This window comes from Lagenorhynchus albirostris, chromosome 2 (assembly GCF_949774975.1).
Source record: "Lagenorhynchus albirostris chromosome 2, mLagAlb1.1, whole genome shotgun sequence".
Lineage (NCBI taxonomy): Eukaryota > Metazoa > Chordata > Mammalia > Artiodactyla > Delphinidae > Lagenorhynchus > Lagenorhynchus albirostris.
The window spans coordinates 24508093-24527520 of NC_083096.1; the positions used below are offsets into that span (position 1 = coordinate 24508093).

The 19428-nt window shown below is 36.2% G+C and overlaps 1 protein-coding gene across 3 annotated transcripts in view; it reads right to left on the reverse strand.

The window, feature by feature from the left end:
• Nucleotides 1-19428, reverse strand: part of CNST (consortin, connexin sorting protein) — a 115740-nt gene that overhangs the window by 64249 nt on the left and 32063 nt on the right. For all 3 annotated transcript variants that reach the window (XM_060128347.1, XM_060128357.1, XM_060128365.1), the window contains exon 2: nt 11402-11827. In XM_060128347.1, the coding sequence (XP_059984330.1) occupies nt 11402-11777 (376 nt within the window). In that variant the 5' untranslated portion in view covers nt 11778-11827. The remainder of the gene's footprint in view (nt 1-11401; nt 11828-19428) is intronic.

A 19428-nucleotide genomic window follows, 5' to 3' on the forward strand; every position in this document is an offset into this window, starting at 1 on the left:
AGTGCTGTCAAGCTTTAAGGACAATAATTTTATCATGGTTTAAAGAAACATATAAATTGTTACTATACATGTTATTAAATGACAAGGATATACTTTGCCTTAGGCATACAAAATATTCAATAGGAAAACAGGATTTAGCCATATTCTGGATAATCGATTTTTAAACTACTTAAAATACGTCCTTATTAATTTCACATTACTAGGATAAAGAACTCATACTGAGAAAACTACGTATTCCCAAAGAGTTGGAAGAAGAATGACGGAAATCAGGGCAGCCCTAAGTACCCATCCTACTTCCACTACGTATTAGCTGTACCTGCAGCACATCCGTCAATCTCTTCACCCCCCAGTTTCCTGATCTGTAATCTGGACACTCTACCAACTTATAAAATTATTGTGAGAATTAAATGAGATAGTGAATGCAAAAGGTGGGTGTACTCCCAAAGCTTATCCTAAAAAGAGGTTTTACTGTCACTTGAATTAAAAAGGTCACAGGAATCATAAAGCACTTCTCAGACAGTGTGCTTTTACATTTCTTTTTTCACTTTGAAGAAAACATTCAGAGCAAAGTGTAAATAAAGCTAATGAAGCTCATATTGCTAATGTCATGTGAATAATAGGAATTATAAAAACTACGTTGGAGTATTAAATTGCTTATCTATTAGTCACCAATATTATAAGTTTGAACATGATTAAACTTATTTTTAATAAAGACAATAAAGAAAATAAACACTAGCATAACCATGAGTACTCAGAAAGATTAGAATATTGTGAATTGATACCTTTATAATGTACTAAAACATTTTAAAGTAATAGTAATCAAGCATTTATGACACAACATGGAAGTTTCAGTATTTTTCCATGTAGAGTTCAAAATAATTTTTATGTCATTACTTCTCATGTCACATGGTCTTACAAAGGTTTTGCTTGAAAAAATTAAGAATATATCATCAATTAATACAAAAATTTCTTCTAAATATATTAAAACTTTTCTGGTAAAACTATATTTATAGTTACTGAGAAAAGCCAAATCAAAACATGTATCAGCACATATAATTTCACCTTAATTACGAATTGTCACTCAATACAAAAGAAGCTTTCTTTTACTAGATATGAATCTACACATCCACATAGGAGCAAAAAATTCTATTTATCTTCATCTGTGAAAGTCAAATGGGCTATAGTTAAAACACCTCATTAAGCAATTTGGTGATTCTATTTATAAGTATATGTAGGTGGTGACATTCAATCATAGGCCTTCATTTAATTTAATATCTGTCAACTTCATCAAGTTCTAAAATAGACATCATAGCTTACATGTACCTATTGAGGTTTCACATTTTTTTAAAAAATTACTTGTAACTGCCTTGGGCCAGAGATTAGAGGAATTACCTTAACTGAGAGATTGTATTCAATTCATCACACCACCTGAGTTTTGTGTCAGTTTTGACACAGTTATTTTATTCAATTTAGAATCTGTCTCCGATAGTGGTCAAGAGATACACCTGTGGAAGAACAGTACCAGTATCCTTTACCCTGAAACATCAGGAATGTACCCTGACATAATTACTCATAGTATTCTTCTTTAATAATCTAAAATCTGCCATTTGTTAATATACCGAAGGGATATTAACTGTTTCTCTGCGTGACAGGGAGAATGATGTGACTAGATAATTTAAAGGTAAAAATCTCATACCTTAGGTAGTAATTAAGATAATGAAAAATTATCACAGGCAAAATGGGGGTTGAAAAGATGCTACATAGAAGACATCAAGGCCTAGGTAAAGATAGCAGCAACGGCTATACTTAGGATAAAATAGTGAAAGTAATAATGTAAACTAAGCTGATGGGGATGTTTGGGGATGGGAGAAGGGTTATTTAAAGGCTTAATGCATTTCACCCCTATGTTCATAGCTGCACTATTCACAATAGCCAAGACATGGAAACAACCTAAATGTCCATCGACAGATGAATGGATAAAGAAGATATGGTGTATGTATACACACACACACAAACACACACACACACTACTCAGCCATGAAGAAGAATGAAATAATGCCATTTGCAGCAACATGGATGCAACTAGAGATTATCATACTAAGTATGTCAGAAAGAGAAAGACAAATATCACACGCTATCACTTAGATGTGAAATCTAAAATATGACACAAATGAACCTATCTATGAAACAGAAACAGACTCACAGAGAACAGACTTGTGGTTGCCAAGGGGGAGGGGGTTGGGGGAGGGATGGAGTGGGAGGTTGGGGTGAGCAGATGTAGGCTATTATATACAGAATGGATAAACACCAAGGTCCTACTGTATAGTACAGGGAATTATATTCAATATCCTGGGATAAACCATAATGGGAAAGAGTATTAAAAAAAGAATGTATATATATGTATAAGTGAATCACTTTGCTGTACAGCAGAAATTAACAAAACATTATAAGACAACTATACTTCAATTTTAAAAAATGAAGGCTTAATGCATTTCATATACTGTATACTACTACTCAAGAGTATAAGAAAGCTATTTTATATGCAGGTTTGTGGGGCTTTAGAAAACAATCTGCGTTTTGTTCATGCTGTTCCCTCTGCCTGGTCTGTCAGCTTTTAAAGGGCAGGGGTATGATTAACCATTGTGACATCAATACTGAGCACAGTGCCTAACACAGAGCAGGTACTTAAAATACTTCTTGGGAAAAAAGTTGGTTAAATGTGAGTATGTACCATGGAGTATACTACAAGCCCATATTCACTACGCCACTGGACTCTCACAACAGTATAAAGTGGGTATTAGAAATTATAGATAAAGCAATTGAAATTCATCAGAGCTTAAATGAGAGCCTTGACTCTGAAGTCAGGTGCCTGGGTTTGAATCCCAAATTGACTGCTTTCTAGTTCTGCAACTCTAGGCAAGTCAACCTCTTAATTTTCCTACCTGTTAAACGGGGATACTGCCCTGTACAGACTCTCCTCAGAAATTACATTTAGATAAGAAATAAAGTAAGACACACTGCTATTTATCCACAATTCCATGACCTCTCTTCTTTCAACTAAGAACACTGAGCTTTTTGAATAAAAGTATTAGGGAAAAAACCTACATTCACTGCTTTCATAAAAATACTTTCCTTGACCCAGTTGTCGAAGATCCCTTTCACTACATTGAGACTAGATCTAATAACGAAATCTGAGGAAAAGTTATACCGGGATTCAGAGACAATTACTGAAACAAACCAAACTCCACCACTTCCTTCAGAGTGAACCATTACCCCTTTCTCTGATTATGTTTCATCTTGCTGAGGCTGGCAAGCAGGAATTGTTCTGAAGAAGCACGGCTGGCAACATACTCAGAGAAAAGGCAAAGTATGGTGAGTCAAACATGAAACAGAACTTTCCTTTAAACACACATTAGAATTCAGAAAAAGTCAAATAGCATGGTCTAACAATCAGGCTCAGTTTGAAGTCAGACTGCCTGGGATCAAATCCTGAGAGTGTCACTTGTGAGCAGTATGATATTGGGCAATTTACTTATCTCTGTGCTTTCAGATTCCTCATCTGTAGACTGAGGTTAATTGTGGTACTTAGTAAGGCTTTGGAGAAGATTAAATGAGCTATTTCATACAAAGCATGCATCATGGTGGCAGTCATACAGTAAGTGCTCAATAAATACTCAAGAACTTTTGTTTAAAACTCAGCAAGCTGCAATCAAATTAACTCTATATGTCCATACCAGTGAGTCTGGAGCTCTATGAACTTTTTTTGGTGATTTTTTTTTATAGGTAACATAAAACCATTTTGAACTGTACAATTCAGTGACATTAATTACATTCACGATGTTGTACAGCCATCACCACTAACCATTTCCAGAACTTTCTCATCACCCCCAAAACTCTGTACCCATTCAACATTAACTCCCCATTCCCCTCCTGCTTCACATCTGGAATCCTCTGCCACATCAGTAAACAAAGGAGGTTGCGGCCATCAAGCCATTAGCCACTGCAGCTGCCCATACGGTGAGCCCTGAGGGAACTCAGGATGGAGACAAACAGGCTGCCTGACACCATCATCAGCCACTGCAGCTGCCCCCCAGTGGTGCACCCTGATGGGATTCAGGATGGAAAAAAGCAGGATACTGGCCCTAGATAATTACGATGCATATCAAAGGAATGATTTCAATGAGCCCAGACTCTCACATCTTCCTGTACATAGAAAAGCACTAAATTCATTAACTTGAGATGTCTGGTTTTCTTTAATTAACAGTCATCTTTCCATGTTCTGACTAGCTGGTTTTTGTTGCAAAAACTGCTGTATCTCCTGGCTTTTACTTTACCTCTTAGGAACAGCCACTCAGAGCTATCTGAGAGGCTGCCTCCTGGGTTTAGGTCTTCAGAAAGTCTGCCAAATTAAACATTCTCAACTTCTAGGTTCTGCCTTCTTTTTTCTCAGTCGACACCTCTACTCTACTTCCTGTTTCCAAGAATTTGCCTAGTCTAAATACCTCATGTAAGTGAAATCAAACAATATTTGTCCTTTTGTGTCTGGCTTGTTTCACTTAGCATAATGTCTTCAAGGTTCATCCATGTTGTAGCATATATCAGTTTATCACTCCTTTTAAGGCTGAATAATGTTTCCCTATATATGTTTTTTTCCATACATTTTGTTTGTTTCATACATTTTGTTAATGGACATTTGGGTTGTTAATACCTTTTGGTTTCTGTGAATAATGCTGCCATGAACACTGGTGTACAGGTATCTGAGTCCTTACTTTCAATTACCTTGGGTACATGTCTAGAAGTAGAATTGCTGAATTAAACGGTAATTCTATGTTTAACTTTGAGGAACTACCAAACTGTTTTCCTGGAGCTCTACTGCATTTAAACTTTTCAACCACTGTATCCTTATGAGGCTTCAATATTTAAGCTTTTTGCGCCCTCCATCTCTAAAACAAAGATAATATCACTTCCCAAAGATTGAAGTGATGTTTCTTAATCAACAGCATCCTTATCTAAAAAGGTGCTATCAAACAAAAATACGAAACAGTAGTATTCTTCAGAGCATTTTCAATCCATGCATCTGGGCATAGCTCTTGCTATTGGAAACCCTAAAATTAAAAGGTGTTGAGTGATATAAGCAAAATCATGGAGTAGGCAGCTCCAAACTCCCATCCCTTCATAGAAGTATTAAAAACAAAAACAAGAACTACCGAAATCAACTTTGTCAGAACTCTGGAAAAACAGTCACAGATATACAGGAACAAAGTGAATGCTGAATCAAGAAAAAGGCATTGTAAAACCGGTAGGTGAGATTTGTGGCATATTAAAAGCCCTTGCCCTCTCCAGCTCAGCAACGGTCTTGAAGACAACAGCACCCTCCCTATATGGGACACTGGTCCCTGGTTCCAAAGGAAGCAGGGCAGACCTTACTTGAAAATTATTGTTTCTCTATTCGAACCTGTCTGGGACTACCCGAAGGACTGATGCAAGGTGTTCACCTCTGTTTCACCTAACTCAGAACCCCCTCAGAGCAGAAAAGCAGCAGGCTTTGCTGGCAAGCATTACTTATACCAAGTGCCCCTAAAACCAAGTTCTCCTGCTGAGTTTATGATCAATCTCTCTATGCAAAACTTCATTCCCTTTCTTGTCCTCTCTGACCTCAATCCTGTGCTAACTGAACACAAACATACCAGTCAGATGACTAAAATTGCTGTTGTCGATAACATTAATGTACTAAAATTACTATTATAGATATCATCATTAACATACAAACTCAAGTTGTTTCTCTATGGCAAGATAAGCTAATAGATTTCCCCAAGCTGTGGACCACCTGGCCTGAAAATTGTAAACCAGAGACATACTGACTCCTGAAACACTGACTAAGAAATGTCACAAAATGACAATCCCAGCCTCTCTTTCTTCCCCTAAAAACAAAAAACAAAAAAACCCATAACTTAAAGACCAAGTTGAATTGGATCTAAGACTTGGTTCCCACTCCCTCACTTGGTGCCTTGCAAAAAACCCTTATTTTGCTGCAAACACCAGCTCTCAGAGTTTGTGCTAGAGTTTCTGCTGGGGGCACAGAAGCCCTTGCTTTGTTACATTATCAAGTGATCAAAAAATCTGCAGCCACCTGGGGCAAAAAATTCACAACTGAGGTATACAATAGACTGCTTAAAACCAGGGAGCAAGGGCCAGGGATAGAGTTTCTTTGGGAAATCAGAGCATTCAAAAGCGCTGGCATATAGTAGGGAATTTAGAAAGTTACACATATGCCCAGGCCAGGAAGCATGCTTATTAGGGACGGGAGAACACCTTAAGCTTTTCCCACTGGATGAATAAGCTCAGTGGCAGCAGGAAGTGAAGGCTGAGGCAGAATTGTAAATGGTCTGGCTAAGTGTTAAGGAAGGACCTAAGCATAGAGCCATAAAGAATGGAAAAGGAATACAAACCATGACTTCAATCAAGAACAGCCAACCTTGAGAAAGAGGGAGAATATAATTTCCAGAGTTACCACATTATAATATTCAAGTGTCCAGTTTTCAACAACAAAAAGTCACACAGCATACAAAGAAACACTAAAGTATGGCCCATTCAGAGGAAATAAACTGACGGAAGCATCCTTGAGGAAGCCCAAATGTTGGATTAGAAAACCACTTTAAATCACCTGTCTTAAATATGCCCAAAGAGCTAATGGAAACCATGGACAAAGAACTAAAGGAAATCAGGAAAACAATGTTATGAACAAAATAAGAATATGAATTAAAGAGATAGTAATTATCAACAGAAGTGAAACAAAAACTCTGGAACTTAAAAATACAGTGATTGAAATGAAAACTTCACTAGGGGATTCAACAGCAGACTTGAGCAAGCAGGAAAAAGAATCAGTGAACTTAGTAAGATGTTAAAGAAAAAATGTTGCCTGCCATATCAGTAAACAAAGGATGCTGCAGCCATCAAGCCACCACAGTACAGCTGCCCAGAAGGTGAACCCTGAGGGAACTGAGGATAGAAAGAGGATGCCCACCCTCTAACAGTCAGCCTCTGCAGCCACCCCAATGATTCACCCAGAGGAGACTCAGGATAAGCAAGCACAGGATACTGGCCCCAGAAAGCTGAGGTGTATATCAAAGGAATGATTTCAATGAGCCCAGACTCTTGCATCTTCCCATTCATAGAAAAGCGCTAAATTCCTTGAGATGTCTGGTTTTCTCTAGTTAACAGTGATCTTTTGATGTTCCAACTACCTGGCCTTTGTTGCAAAAACTCCTACTATCCTGGCTCCTCCCTTACCTCTTCGGAGCAGTTCCTTAGAGCTATCTGAGAGGCTGTCTCCTGGGCTTAAGTTCTCAGTTTTGTCGCCAAATAAAACTTAATTCTCAACTTTTAGGTTGTGCTTTTTTCTTTTTTTCAGTTGACAAAGATAATTATCCTATCAGACAATAACGCCCAATCTAGAAAACAGTGCTACTACCACTTGGAATGTCTACTAAGTGCTTCATTTTATCCTTAGCCATTAATTTATAAGGAGCCAGGTTGAGAGGAGTCAGGTCGCTTGCCTTAGGTCACAGGGCAGCTTGACTGTGGCCTGAGCTCCTAACCACAGACCCCTGTGCTGCTCCCTCTAAAGGCAGAGGCTGCCACCTGAGGGCACAGGAGGGGAATGTGCCATGCAAAGCAAATGGTAATTATGCTATAATTACATAAGTTATCCCTTTGACCCCAGGTCAGGTCAGAAGGAAGCTGGCTCATTTTCAACTTTATCTCTCATAATACTAGTATGTAGTGTTGAGGAAAAGGAAGGAATATTTCCTTTTAACTGCTTAAATGTGTTTAGCCAACAACTGAAGATATTTAAATGTTGAGCACTCTTCTATTTTCATGGCACTAACTTGAACCTTTGAGAGAGGAAATTTTGGAAGGAAAATAAAAGGAACAAAGCACATAGAGTCTTAGCATAGGAACTACATAACCATGTATTCAAATTTATTTCTGATCCATTTTCCAAACTTATGGCCAAGATACGCATGAGCATATGCAGGTGATTTGAGGAATTTAGTTGTGCAATGGCTCAAAGAATCATAATATGAAATTACAGCAATGAAGGCATTTTTTTCAATGTCAATATAAAGAAGGAAAGACATCAAAATAGCCACAACTTTATTTTAGGTAGCGTCTTGAAAATTACTATTAATACCTCAGGACTGTTTTGGGGGATGGGACTCAAACAAGGATGAAAGACCACTACTTTCACTAGCTAAATCACTCATGTTTTAAGCGTTTTAGTAGGAATGTGTCATCATAGGAGACTCTGACATATAAACATTCAAAAGATTATCCTTATTTTCTTCTCATATGCCACAAAGGGCACTTTACTTGAGTGGAAAGAACAGCACTTCTTACAGCTTGTTTGCTTTGCTGAGCCCTTAAAGAAGCAGAGCTCTAATTATTCGTTAGGAAATTTAATGAGCCACACTAAGCCAATGTCTAGCTCTACAAGCTTACCTGATTATTTAAGCACCTCTGCCTCCAGCCAGACTGTCCTGAACTCAAAAACCATTATTTATTTTCTCCTTTCATATAAAAGGCTCACTTAGTTAGGATACACATTTGTCTGAGTATCCTAAACTCAATATTTAGATTTTATATACAGCAGATCTGAAAAAGCATTTCAAGAAATGAACCTCACGAAACTCCAAGGGAATTTAACAAACGCATGCCCGTGAGAGCTCCCATAGGCTTTTTAAGGGCAGAGTCTGAGAAATGGGGAGTGACTGCTAATAGGTAAGGGATTTCTTTTTGTGGTGACGAAAATGTTCTAAAACTGACTGTGGCAATGATTGCACAGCTTTGTGAATATACTAAAAATCACTGAACTGCTGTATACTTTAAATGTATGAGTGAATTATATAGTATGTGAATTATATCTCAATCAAGCTGTTAAAAATTTACTGGTTTCAACTATACTTCAATAAAAAATTTAAAAATATTATTGATTCATTTTCATTCGTTTTTAGGACACTTACCTAAAGCTACACCAGATTTAACCACAGTGAAAACTTGATGCAATGCAGCTTGAAACCCTGCTCCATTCTCTTAAGAAAAAAAAATTCTTGTAACATAATGACAACTGGACTTTTCCTGGGGACAAGTTCCAGGTTTTAGCAGGTTTACAGAAATGCTGCTTCCAGAAAACCAGTAAATAATGATGTCCCCTAATACTATTGCTCCAATTTTTTTCCCCTAGTACTAGCTTTTGGATACATGAAAAATTACTACAAATTAAACTAGGTAAGCATAACAGTGAATAAATTCACCTTAATGTATGTTTCCAAAAAACTGTTGAGAGGGCACCCACCTACAAAAAACTTATTTCTGGTTTGGAATTGAATATCATGTTTTATATGTCATTTCATTTCACATTTGAGAAGCTACTCTATTATTAGAAAAGTACTTATCTGCTAATTTTGTGAAACTTTATTTACTTAGTATCTTAGAATTAAATAGTAAAGAGTAAATATGCCCATAGATCTCTAACCATAAACTCTGTGCATTTTTAGTTTTGACATGAAGAATGGATTAGCAAGAAACAAGATGGGAGACATCTTTAGGGGGCTTTTGCAGTACTCCAGCTAAAGATGATGATTAAAAACAAAAATGTACCAACGTACCGCTTATACATGAAAAACTCTATAGATACACTGGAGGTGAATCACCAAATTTTAATTGAGTTTAGACTATACCATCTCTATTCAGAAATCTGAGAAATTCACAGCTCAGAAAGGAGTTTTATAGATATATGTAGATGAACATCATCATTACACAGATGAGGAAACTAAAGTACAGAATGGTTAAGTCTCACCAAGTGACCCAGGACCAGAAGTAAGATTTGAACTTAGGTTGTACAACTCCTAATTCAGTTTTCTTACACTCTTAAACTCATTTTATTAAAGATATATAAAATAACTTTTAAAATAATCTGTATAAAGGCTGTCCCTAACTTTTATAAGTCATATATTTCAAATGCATAAGGGGACAGTATTTTACACATATCTGCTCACTGATAATCACTAAATAACTTGAAATTATATAATCACACCTAGGGTAACTGGAATAGGTCACGGAAAGAAGAAATAAAAGGAGCCATGGATCCTGAAGCTATGATTGACCCTTATATATATGCAACTAGGTGTCAGTTCTTAAAAACATCACTAGATCAGATTAGAAAGGAACAGTCAAATAGCACTTGAATTATGGTTACTGAATAAATCAATTTATATACAGATAGCACTGTATATATCATCTGTTTACAATTAGTTCTTTTAAGAAAATGCTTTCACTTCTCTTGTCAAAAATTTTTTTAATTTGCTTTGAGTCTACTAAGGAAAAGCAAAGAAAAAGGGATCCATTAATTGGAAAGCCAAATGAGTTTAATGAGTTACATTAAAAAGTTATCAAACTGCCCGATTGAATAAACAAGGATTGATTTGTAGAAACCAGGAAGTTTCATATTTTACTCCAAATAAACAAATACAAATAAAAAATAGGATATGGACAGACTGGCTATGTTTCTAATCAGCCAAAGAAGCAGAAGAGAGGAGACACTCCATTTTGTTCACTAGAGCAGCTGTTTGTGTGGGTAAAGTGGTGCTACACTAAAGAGTCCCAGTCTAGGGTGTCAAGAACTCTCTAGAGACAAATGGTTTTGATCAAAAATAACGAGAGGCTGCCTTTTCCCAAGAGTGCCCTGTGACTCAGGCAAAAAAGTCCACAGCTCCAAATTTTAACTGCCAAATTATAAGCCAGATGAGAAATACTCTGATTTACTTTGTAACCAAAGTAATACAAAGCTAGATGTCTTATTCAACATTGTTAGATGATGTATATTAATACATGTTAATGTTTACCACTCACCTACTAAGTGAGATGGAAAGATCCTATAAAGAGGTTGAGTAAGATTGTACTAGCCCATAAACTCACAGGGTAGAAATCAAAGCCAAAGTGATGAAAGAAGGAAACTTTTAAGGTTGATATTGGTAGAAAATGGTCTAATATATAAAGGAAGGAGGCTATATATATATATATATATATATATATATATTTAAAGCACCTAGTGAGAAGACAGGTACAAAGAATGTCAATTTCAGCACACTTATTACATCAGAATGCTGCGAACAGCCATAAAGAAGTGGTTAAATACTTTATGGTACACCCATATAATGGAACACTATAGAGACATACGTCACATGCATGGCATACCACACAGATGTATCTGTATGTGCTATCACAGAACTAGCTCTGGAATATATTAAGAGAAGAAAAGCAAGAAGCAGGACAATACACACAGTATGGGATGGGAAGACTTTATTCTTAAACAATAGTATAAATAATTTTTTAAAAATACCTTGTGGTATCTTCTTAACAGTGCCTTTTTTGCTTCTTGAACTTTTTCCAGGTATTTTTTGGTCCTTTCTCAAGAAGGCCTGTCCATCTTTTGGGCCTTCACAAGCAGTGTTTTCCAAGTTCTCACCTGCAGCCACCTCACAGCTTGATGTGCAGCTTTCATTATTGTTGAGACTGTCCGGCTCAAACGCTTCAGGTTTACCCATTGCACTGTCACTGCTGGTCAGAAGCTCATGCCCATCACCATCAAGTTGATTTTCATTTTCATCTGATGCAGAGGGCAAGCATGTTACAGTACTTTCCACGCCATCACCAGGATGACATCCAACTTGTGGTTCTATCTGCAGATTATATGTAGGAGTTTCACTGTCATCCATTAGAGCATCTTTTGTTGAACCGTTTAAGTTTCATTAAAGTCCTTCAATGTCTACAATGACAAAAAGAAAAAAACATTCATTTTTTAAACTCTGGATTTTCGGGGATCTTTGATTTTCCTCTTCTCCTGGGTTGTTCTACTGTAAGTAGGGAAGAGAGAAATGACTAAGGCTCATTTCTACTTCTTCTATCCCACTTACAACCCTACCCCACCTCACCTAGTTCTTGCTTGAATACAATGGTTCTAAACCCTGGCTGTATGTTTACTGCCTATGGAGCTTGTCAAATTTCTATCATAGACCTCTGAAATCTAAATCTCTGGGGATCGAGCCCAAACACTGACATATTTTTTGAAGTTCTCTAGATTATTCTAATGTGCATCACGTTGGGACCACTGCCTTGAAGAAAGAAATTAATGGTTATCTGCTAAATTAAAGGTTGTCTGCTAAAACCAATCACTCATGTTATCCCTGGACACTTAACAAACAAGTGAAAGTTACTTGTGTAAGTCGTTATATGGCCAAACAGCAGCAATATTTACAAATGAAAACATTTAAAAATAGTTTTAAAATAAATTTTTTAAAAAGTATATGGGGGAAAATTCAGGTAGCATATATTTATACTATATTCTCATTACATCCTTCCTAAAAATAAGCCCTGAGAAGTACCTTAGGATTGTCAACAGATTCCTTTTATACAATTAAAAAAAAAAAAAAAAGAGGGCCATGATTAACTCTAGGCTATTTAGTTTAAGACTTGGAAAAAAATCTCAGTCTACTCCAAGAATCCTTCTAACATTTTAAAGATATACAAAATAGATTTTAAGCCTTGTATCAGTCATGTTTTACCCCCTCTTCTCATCCAAAAGTATATTACATTTTAAGAAAAATCATGCCAGCCAGATTTAGATATTTTTATGCTTGCCAAGTATTACTTTGGATTTGAATGAAATATAATATTTCAGCAATTTTGAGAAAAACTCAGTGATAAAGAATTTTGTAAATTCTTCAAACTAATAAAAAGAAATGTTTATTTGCTCTTTAGAAAGTCAGTAAATATATATAAATATATATTTAAGTAAAGTAAAATTTTTTTAAAAACAGGAAAACAAAGTATAAAACAAAACATGAGCTCTACACTGATTGTATCACATGATTTCAACTATTTTGCAAGTGGAATATTTTATTTGATTCAGGCATAAAAGTACTGCTTGTCAAATATAAAAATATCTAAATCTGGCTGGTATCATTTTCCTTAAAATATATACTACATAGCTCCACTAAGAAGTATGTAATATGAAAAGTAAAATGATTTAACTTGACTAGAATAACTTAGTTTAGACCTAAATGAATTCTAACTAGAGTATAATTTTTAATTGAAAAGTAATTATTATTATTTTTATAAATTTATTTATTTAATTTATTTTTGGCTGCATTGGGTCTTCGTTGCTGCGCGCAGGCTTTCTCTAGTTGCAGCGAGCAGGGGCTACTCTTCATTGCGGTGCGCAGGCTTCTCATTGTGGTGGCCTCTCTTGTTGTGGAGCACGGGCTCTAGGCGCACGGGCTTCAGTAGTTGTGGCACACAGGCTCAGTAGGTGTGTCTCATGGGCTCTAGAGTGCTGGCTCAGTAGTTGTAGCACACGGGCTTAGTTGCTCCATGGCATGTGAGATCTTCCCAGACCAGGGCTCGAACCCGTGTCCCCTGCATTGGCAGGAGAATTCTTAACCATTTTAATAAAGTGTCTTCAAGATCTCTCTCATGAGAGAATCCAAATTCAAATGAGACTTTAAAAGTGCATGTGGCTAATATGGTGGAAACACCCCAAATGTTCACTGACGGATGAAAAGAGAAGCAAAATGTGATATATTCACACAATGGAATATTATTCTGCCATAAAAAGGAATGAAGTTCTGATACATGCCACAACATGGATGACCCTTGAAAACATTAAGCCAGACACAAACGGATAAATACTGTATGATTCTACTTATGTGTAATTTTATAATAGGCAAATTCATAGAAATAGAAACTAGATTAGAGGGGCTGAGGGCAGGGGAGGGAGTTACAGCTTAATGGTTACAGAGATTTTGCTTAGGGTGATGGAAAAGATCTGGAAAGAGACAGGGGTGACGGTTACACAACAGTGTCAATGTAATCAATGCCACTGAATTGTATACTTAAAAATGGTTAAAATGGCATATTTTCTGTCACATATTTTTTATCACAATAAAAACTGAAAATTTTATGTGGCTATGTAGGAAAAATGTCAGTCCTTAAAACTGGCAACAGCCTCGGTTGTTCTCTGATTTAAATAACCAAATTATTTTCTAGCATGTATTTGCAGTTGAAAATATAAAGGTTTTACTTTTATCTGAAAGAGACACAGAGATCTCATGCCAAGGGGGAAGGAAGAAAGCAATCCACAGAGCCCCAAACAATAAGAGTCGCCTCTTGTTGAGTCTCTGTCATGTATTAGAAGCCGTGCCAGGCACTTCACACACCTTATTTCTAATTCTCCAAACAAGCCTACATGGGAGGTGCTCATACTGTGTTTTAGATGAAGACTCTGAGGCTTGGAGAGGCAAAAATAACTTGTTTAAAATCATATTCTTGGAAAGAAGTGGAACTGGATCTGAAACCAGGTCTTCCTGATTTGAATCCTGTGCAGTTCAGCATAATAGCCGAGAACACAGGCAGACCAAGGGTCAACTTCTGGCTCTGCCATTTAACAAACTGTGTGGTGACCTTAGGCAAGTTACCTAGCATCTCCAAGCTTTAATTTTCTCTTTGTGAAAATAGAGAACTGTAATGCTTACCTCGAAGAGTCATTTGTGAGGCTGAGACAATATGGCAGGTAAAGCAGTTAGCAGAGTACTTGGCCCACAGTAAATGCTCAAGAAAAGTTAGCCATTATTATTGCCCAAGAAATCTTACAGATTGGCCTTGAACACCAGTAGGTTTATTCAAGCAGCTCTGTAGCCTTACTGAAGGTTCAGAAACAGAGCTTTTCTAGACCTCCTGGAAATAATTAGGTTCCTGATGATAGACTAATGTTAACCAGCATCATTTGAGAATGCTGAAGTATTAATTTATGATAGGGATATCTCAGCAAGTTCCTGGAATATTTAATGATCTGTTCTGTGCACCATTTCAGATGATGAGGATGTCTAGAAATTAGTGATTAAGGGATTTCCCTGGTGGTCCAGTGGGTAAGACTCCGTGCTCTCAATGCAGGGGGCCCGGGTTCCATCCCTGGTCGGGGAACCAGATCTCACACGCATGCTGCAACTAAGAGTCCGAATGCTGCAATGAAGAAGCCCTCATGCCACAACTAAACAGGCCGCAACGAAGATCCCATGTGTTGCAACTACGACCCGGCCCAGCCAAATAAATAAATAAATATTTAAGAAAAAAAATTAGTGATTAAGCCTCCTTGGTGAGTATAAAATTACAGATCACACTTCGCAACTTTAATGAGTGTCATGTACCAGTTAAACTCTTCAGACCGATACTCTAATTCAATTCTCACAATTACTCTAGCAGATGGGTAATTTTTAGTCCTATTATACTAATGAAGAAACCAAGTCTCATATCTCATCAAGGGTCAGCTAGTAAGTTCAGAAATAGAACATGGATCAGTTGTGATCTTGAGGCCATACTCTCAACAATTATGCTTTATGGACAATGGGATAAAAGTATCAATAACTTAAAGAATATTTCACGCCAGCTGTGGTATACCTCAGTGAAGAATCTCTACCCTACAACACAGGACACATCTCTAATAAACATGAAGTTCAAGTTCCTGGAAGTTCTCTCTATCCCTGGGAATTGCTAGATCCAAACAATATACAATTTCTTAAAATAATCCACCTTCTTCTGTCGAGAACTGTTTTTTAAAAAAGACATACTAATATACTATTTATGTTAAATATCTATTACCAGTAAAGTAGGTCTTCCTTTCTTTGGGCCTCAAGACATTTTGCCTCCTATTATTTTGTGACAACGTAATTAGTTTAATTCTCAAAAGGCTACTTTGTAAACTACTTTCTAATACTAATACTTATAGGTGTGAATCTGTAATTGTTCTTAATAGACACTGACCAATTCTTCATGGCTTGGCTCAAAAGTCACTCCAATTTGTCTTCCCTGACTTCTCCATTCCAAAAGACATGATGCATTCCTCTATGGCACTCTGTACCACGCATAGAGTCCCTCCCAAATACAACTCTCTGCACTGTATATATTTGCATATGTGTCCTACCAGATTTAAGCCATTTGAATACCCATAACTCCAGCCACAGATAATTTTTATTCTTCACAATGTCTAGCTCTGGGCCTTATACTTATTATATATATGAAGGAGTGGAGGGCTTATTTTCTACAGTTTCTGTCTTCTAAGGAGAAAGGCACATGGATTTCTATACACTCCTCTGCCCCTACTCTGAGAGGTAAAGGAACCTATTATACAATATTTGGCTTCTATCTGCATTCCTAACACATTTCAATTGGAACACTTTAACTTAAGCAGTAGGATAATATTCTTAATGGGATTTCAAATTAGTACGGGCCTACTGCTTTTGGAAACAGTTATAAGGAAATACTATTTTTGGAAACAGTTATAAGCAAATACTATTTTTGTCTTCTTCCTCCTCTTTCCTTTCCTTCAATGCTATAACAACAGCATTTAAAAAGGTTCATCTTCATGTACACCTGTATCTCGCTATATGAAAGCACCTAGGCAAGAGAAAAATCATAGGGAGAAAGAAGCCCCAGTTGATACATAGTATTTTTAAATATGCCCTAACATTATATGGGACCTGGAGGTTAGAAGTACAGTAGAAAAGGCATTCTAAGTTATTTGCTATATCTAAGCTGTACGTCTATTCTATGAGTCCCTACGGCTGTACCAATTCTCACAAAAAGAAACAGCGAGGGCTTCCCTGGTGCCGCAGCGGTTAAGAATCCGCCTGCCAATGCAGGGGACACAGGTTCGAGCCCTGGTCTGGGAAGATCCCACATGCCGAGGAGCAACTAAGCCTGTGTGACACAACTATTGAGCCTGCGCTCTAGAGCCCATGAGCCACAACTACTGAACTCATGTGCCACAACTACTGAAGCCTGCACGCCTAGAGCCCGTGCTCCGCAACAAGAGAAGCCACCGTGATGAGAAGCCTGCACACCTCAAGGAAGAGCAGCCCCTGCTCGCCGCCACTAGAGAAAGCCCACACGCAGCAATGAAGACCCAACACAGCCAAAAAATAAAATAAATAAATTTTTTTAAAAAAGAATGAAAAAGAACAGCGACACAGTACAATCATTGCGCAACACTGACTCGGGCATATTTTGCCTTTCAAAAGCATGATAGTAAGTGTTGCCCAAGTTTCCAGCCTCTTGTGGCAAAATAGCATACCAAATATGTACATTGTATAAAAGTTATTTGACATGTTGACTTAGTACACTGAAGAATTTCAAGCAAACTATTCAAGCTGAAGAATCTCAAGCAAACTATTCAAGTAAGGCTCATACAAAAGTTAAAAAACAAAACTTTGAGGAAGAACATTTAAATATAATAAAGTAACAGACTAACAAAGAGAAATCTACATTTTGTCAAAAAAATAATCTCACTCCCAGGTATGATTTGACTTCATTTTTGATACATCTTAATGCATTATCTGGTGAGATTAAACATCAGGTGCTACTGAAATTAAAAAATTAATTTATAGGAATGGTTAAATATATAATATTACTCAATTATTTTATTAAAATGCTTTAAGAAGATTCTGAGTGCCATTTTTCTGTAATCCAAGTAAATTAGGCCTAAATACTATACTTTTACCTTCGAAAGAAGCCAAGATTCTTCTTAAGAATTAAGATGCAACCCCAAGTTTAAATTTGATGACTTATAGTCAACCCAAAATTTAGAAGTTACCAAATAACGTATTCTATTAAACCTAAATTCAAATCTGGCTACTCACAGTTAACTCAGAATTGAGGAAGAAAGTCACCACACTCATATGTTGTGTTTATGATGGTAACTACATATCACTTTACATTTCGTCATCTTACTCACTTGACGTGTTCCAATACTACTTATATCTCATTGCTAAATCTATAGTTTTCTGTGATGAATGCTTTGTTTAGACATATGTACCTGTAGGCAATATTCAGTATACCAGCAATAAAAAGCATGCCCCAGAAGAATGATTCTCAAAAATTTTGCAGCCCAAAATAAACAATTCATTGTTCACTGAAATCATGTACATACAAAATACGTATACATAACTGAAACAAAGATTTCTCAAAACTAAACACACATGAAGCACTCTGATACATTCTCCATTCTATTCAATACTATTTCTTATTTTCTTTAAATGCTGATCAAGGTCTACTAGGTAGATTTCATACCTCACTAATGAGCGTTGACCACAGCAATAAGGCAGTTTCTAGGAATTAACAGTCTCATCCTAAGGACCACCAACTGAGCACTAGAGAAGTTTGTAATTATCTCCAAATTTTTTTCTGAAAATGATGCAGATCATATGAAACTCGGACATAAACTTCACTTAACATATTATCCCCCAAATCTCAGTAAAATAATTTTTGCTAATTTATATCACTGACCTCACATTAAAATTTAGCTAAAATACTATGCTTGATTCAGGGTCCCTTAGTTGATATCTTTGGTTGTCAGCTATATTCTATATCTATGCTATCCAATATGGTAGCCACTAACCACATATGGCTCCTGAGTACTTGAAATATGAACAGTGAGACTGGGGAACTGAATTTTTACTTTTATTTAATTTTAATTAATTTAAATTCTAAAACATATTGATTCAGTTATTGAAAAACTTATGCATGTTTGAAACAAATTGGGTATGTGAACCTGCTTTTTCACCTAAATTTTAGGAAATTTAAATATAGATCAAGCATTTCCAACAAAAAATGTGTCCAAATTGAGATGTGCTATATTTGCAAAATAAACACCATATTTCAAAGACTTATTAGGAATAGAAAGAATATAAAAATAATAGGCCTTTAATAATTTTAAATATTGATTACAAGTTAAAATAATATTTTGATCTAACGGGTTAAACCCTATTATTAAAATTAATCTCACCTTTTAAAACCCTTTTTTAATGTGGTTACTAGAAAACAAAATTCTGTATATGGCTCACATTCTATTTCTATTAGACAATGTTGCTCTCCATTATACTGCTTTGATAGTGCCACTGTAGCCAAAGTCCTGGCTCATAGTGAATCACTCCATTCAGGATTCTTTCTTGCTAATACTAGTTAGGCTGTCGACATTTCCCGGGTATAGACGTTATTATTACTATAATTAAATAAGGTAAACACCTAATGAAAGAAATAGATACTAAAAGTTTAAAAAATTAATTTGTAAGTACTTGTTTATATCTTATTTTCTGGATCATGTTGTCCCCCTCTTTAGGTACTTTGCCATATTCAAATTATTCCTGGTACTTCAGAAATGTTGAATGGTAATTATAACTAGTAAAATGGCCTTATAGAAATCTTTCTAAATAGTTTAATTTCTATATAATACTATGTACAAAAGTAAGCCAGATTGTTTTAGTATTTCTTTAGTAAGAATAAAAAACACAATTTCACAATAAGGGATTTACTCTTAAT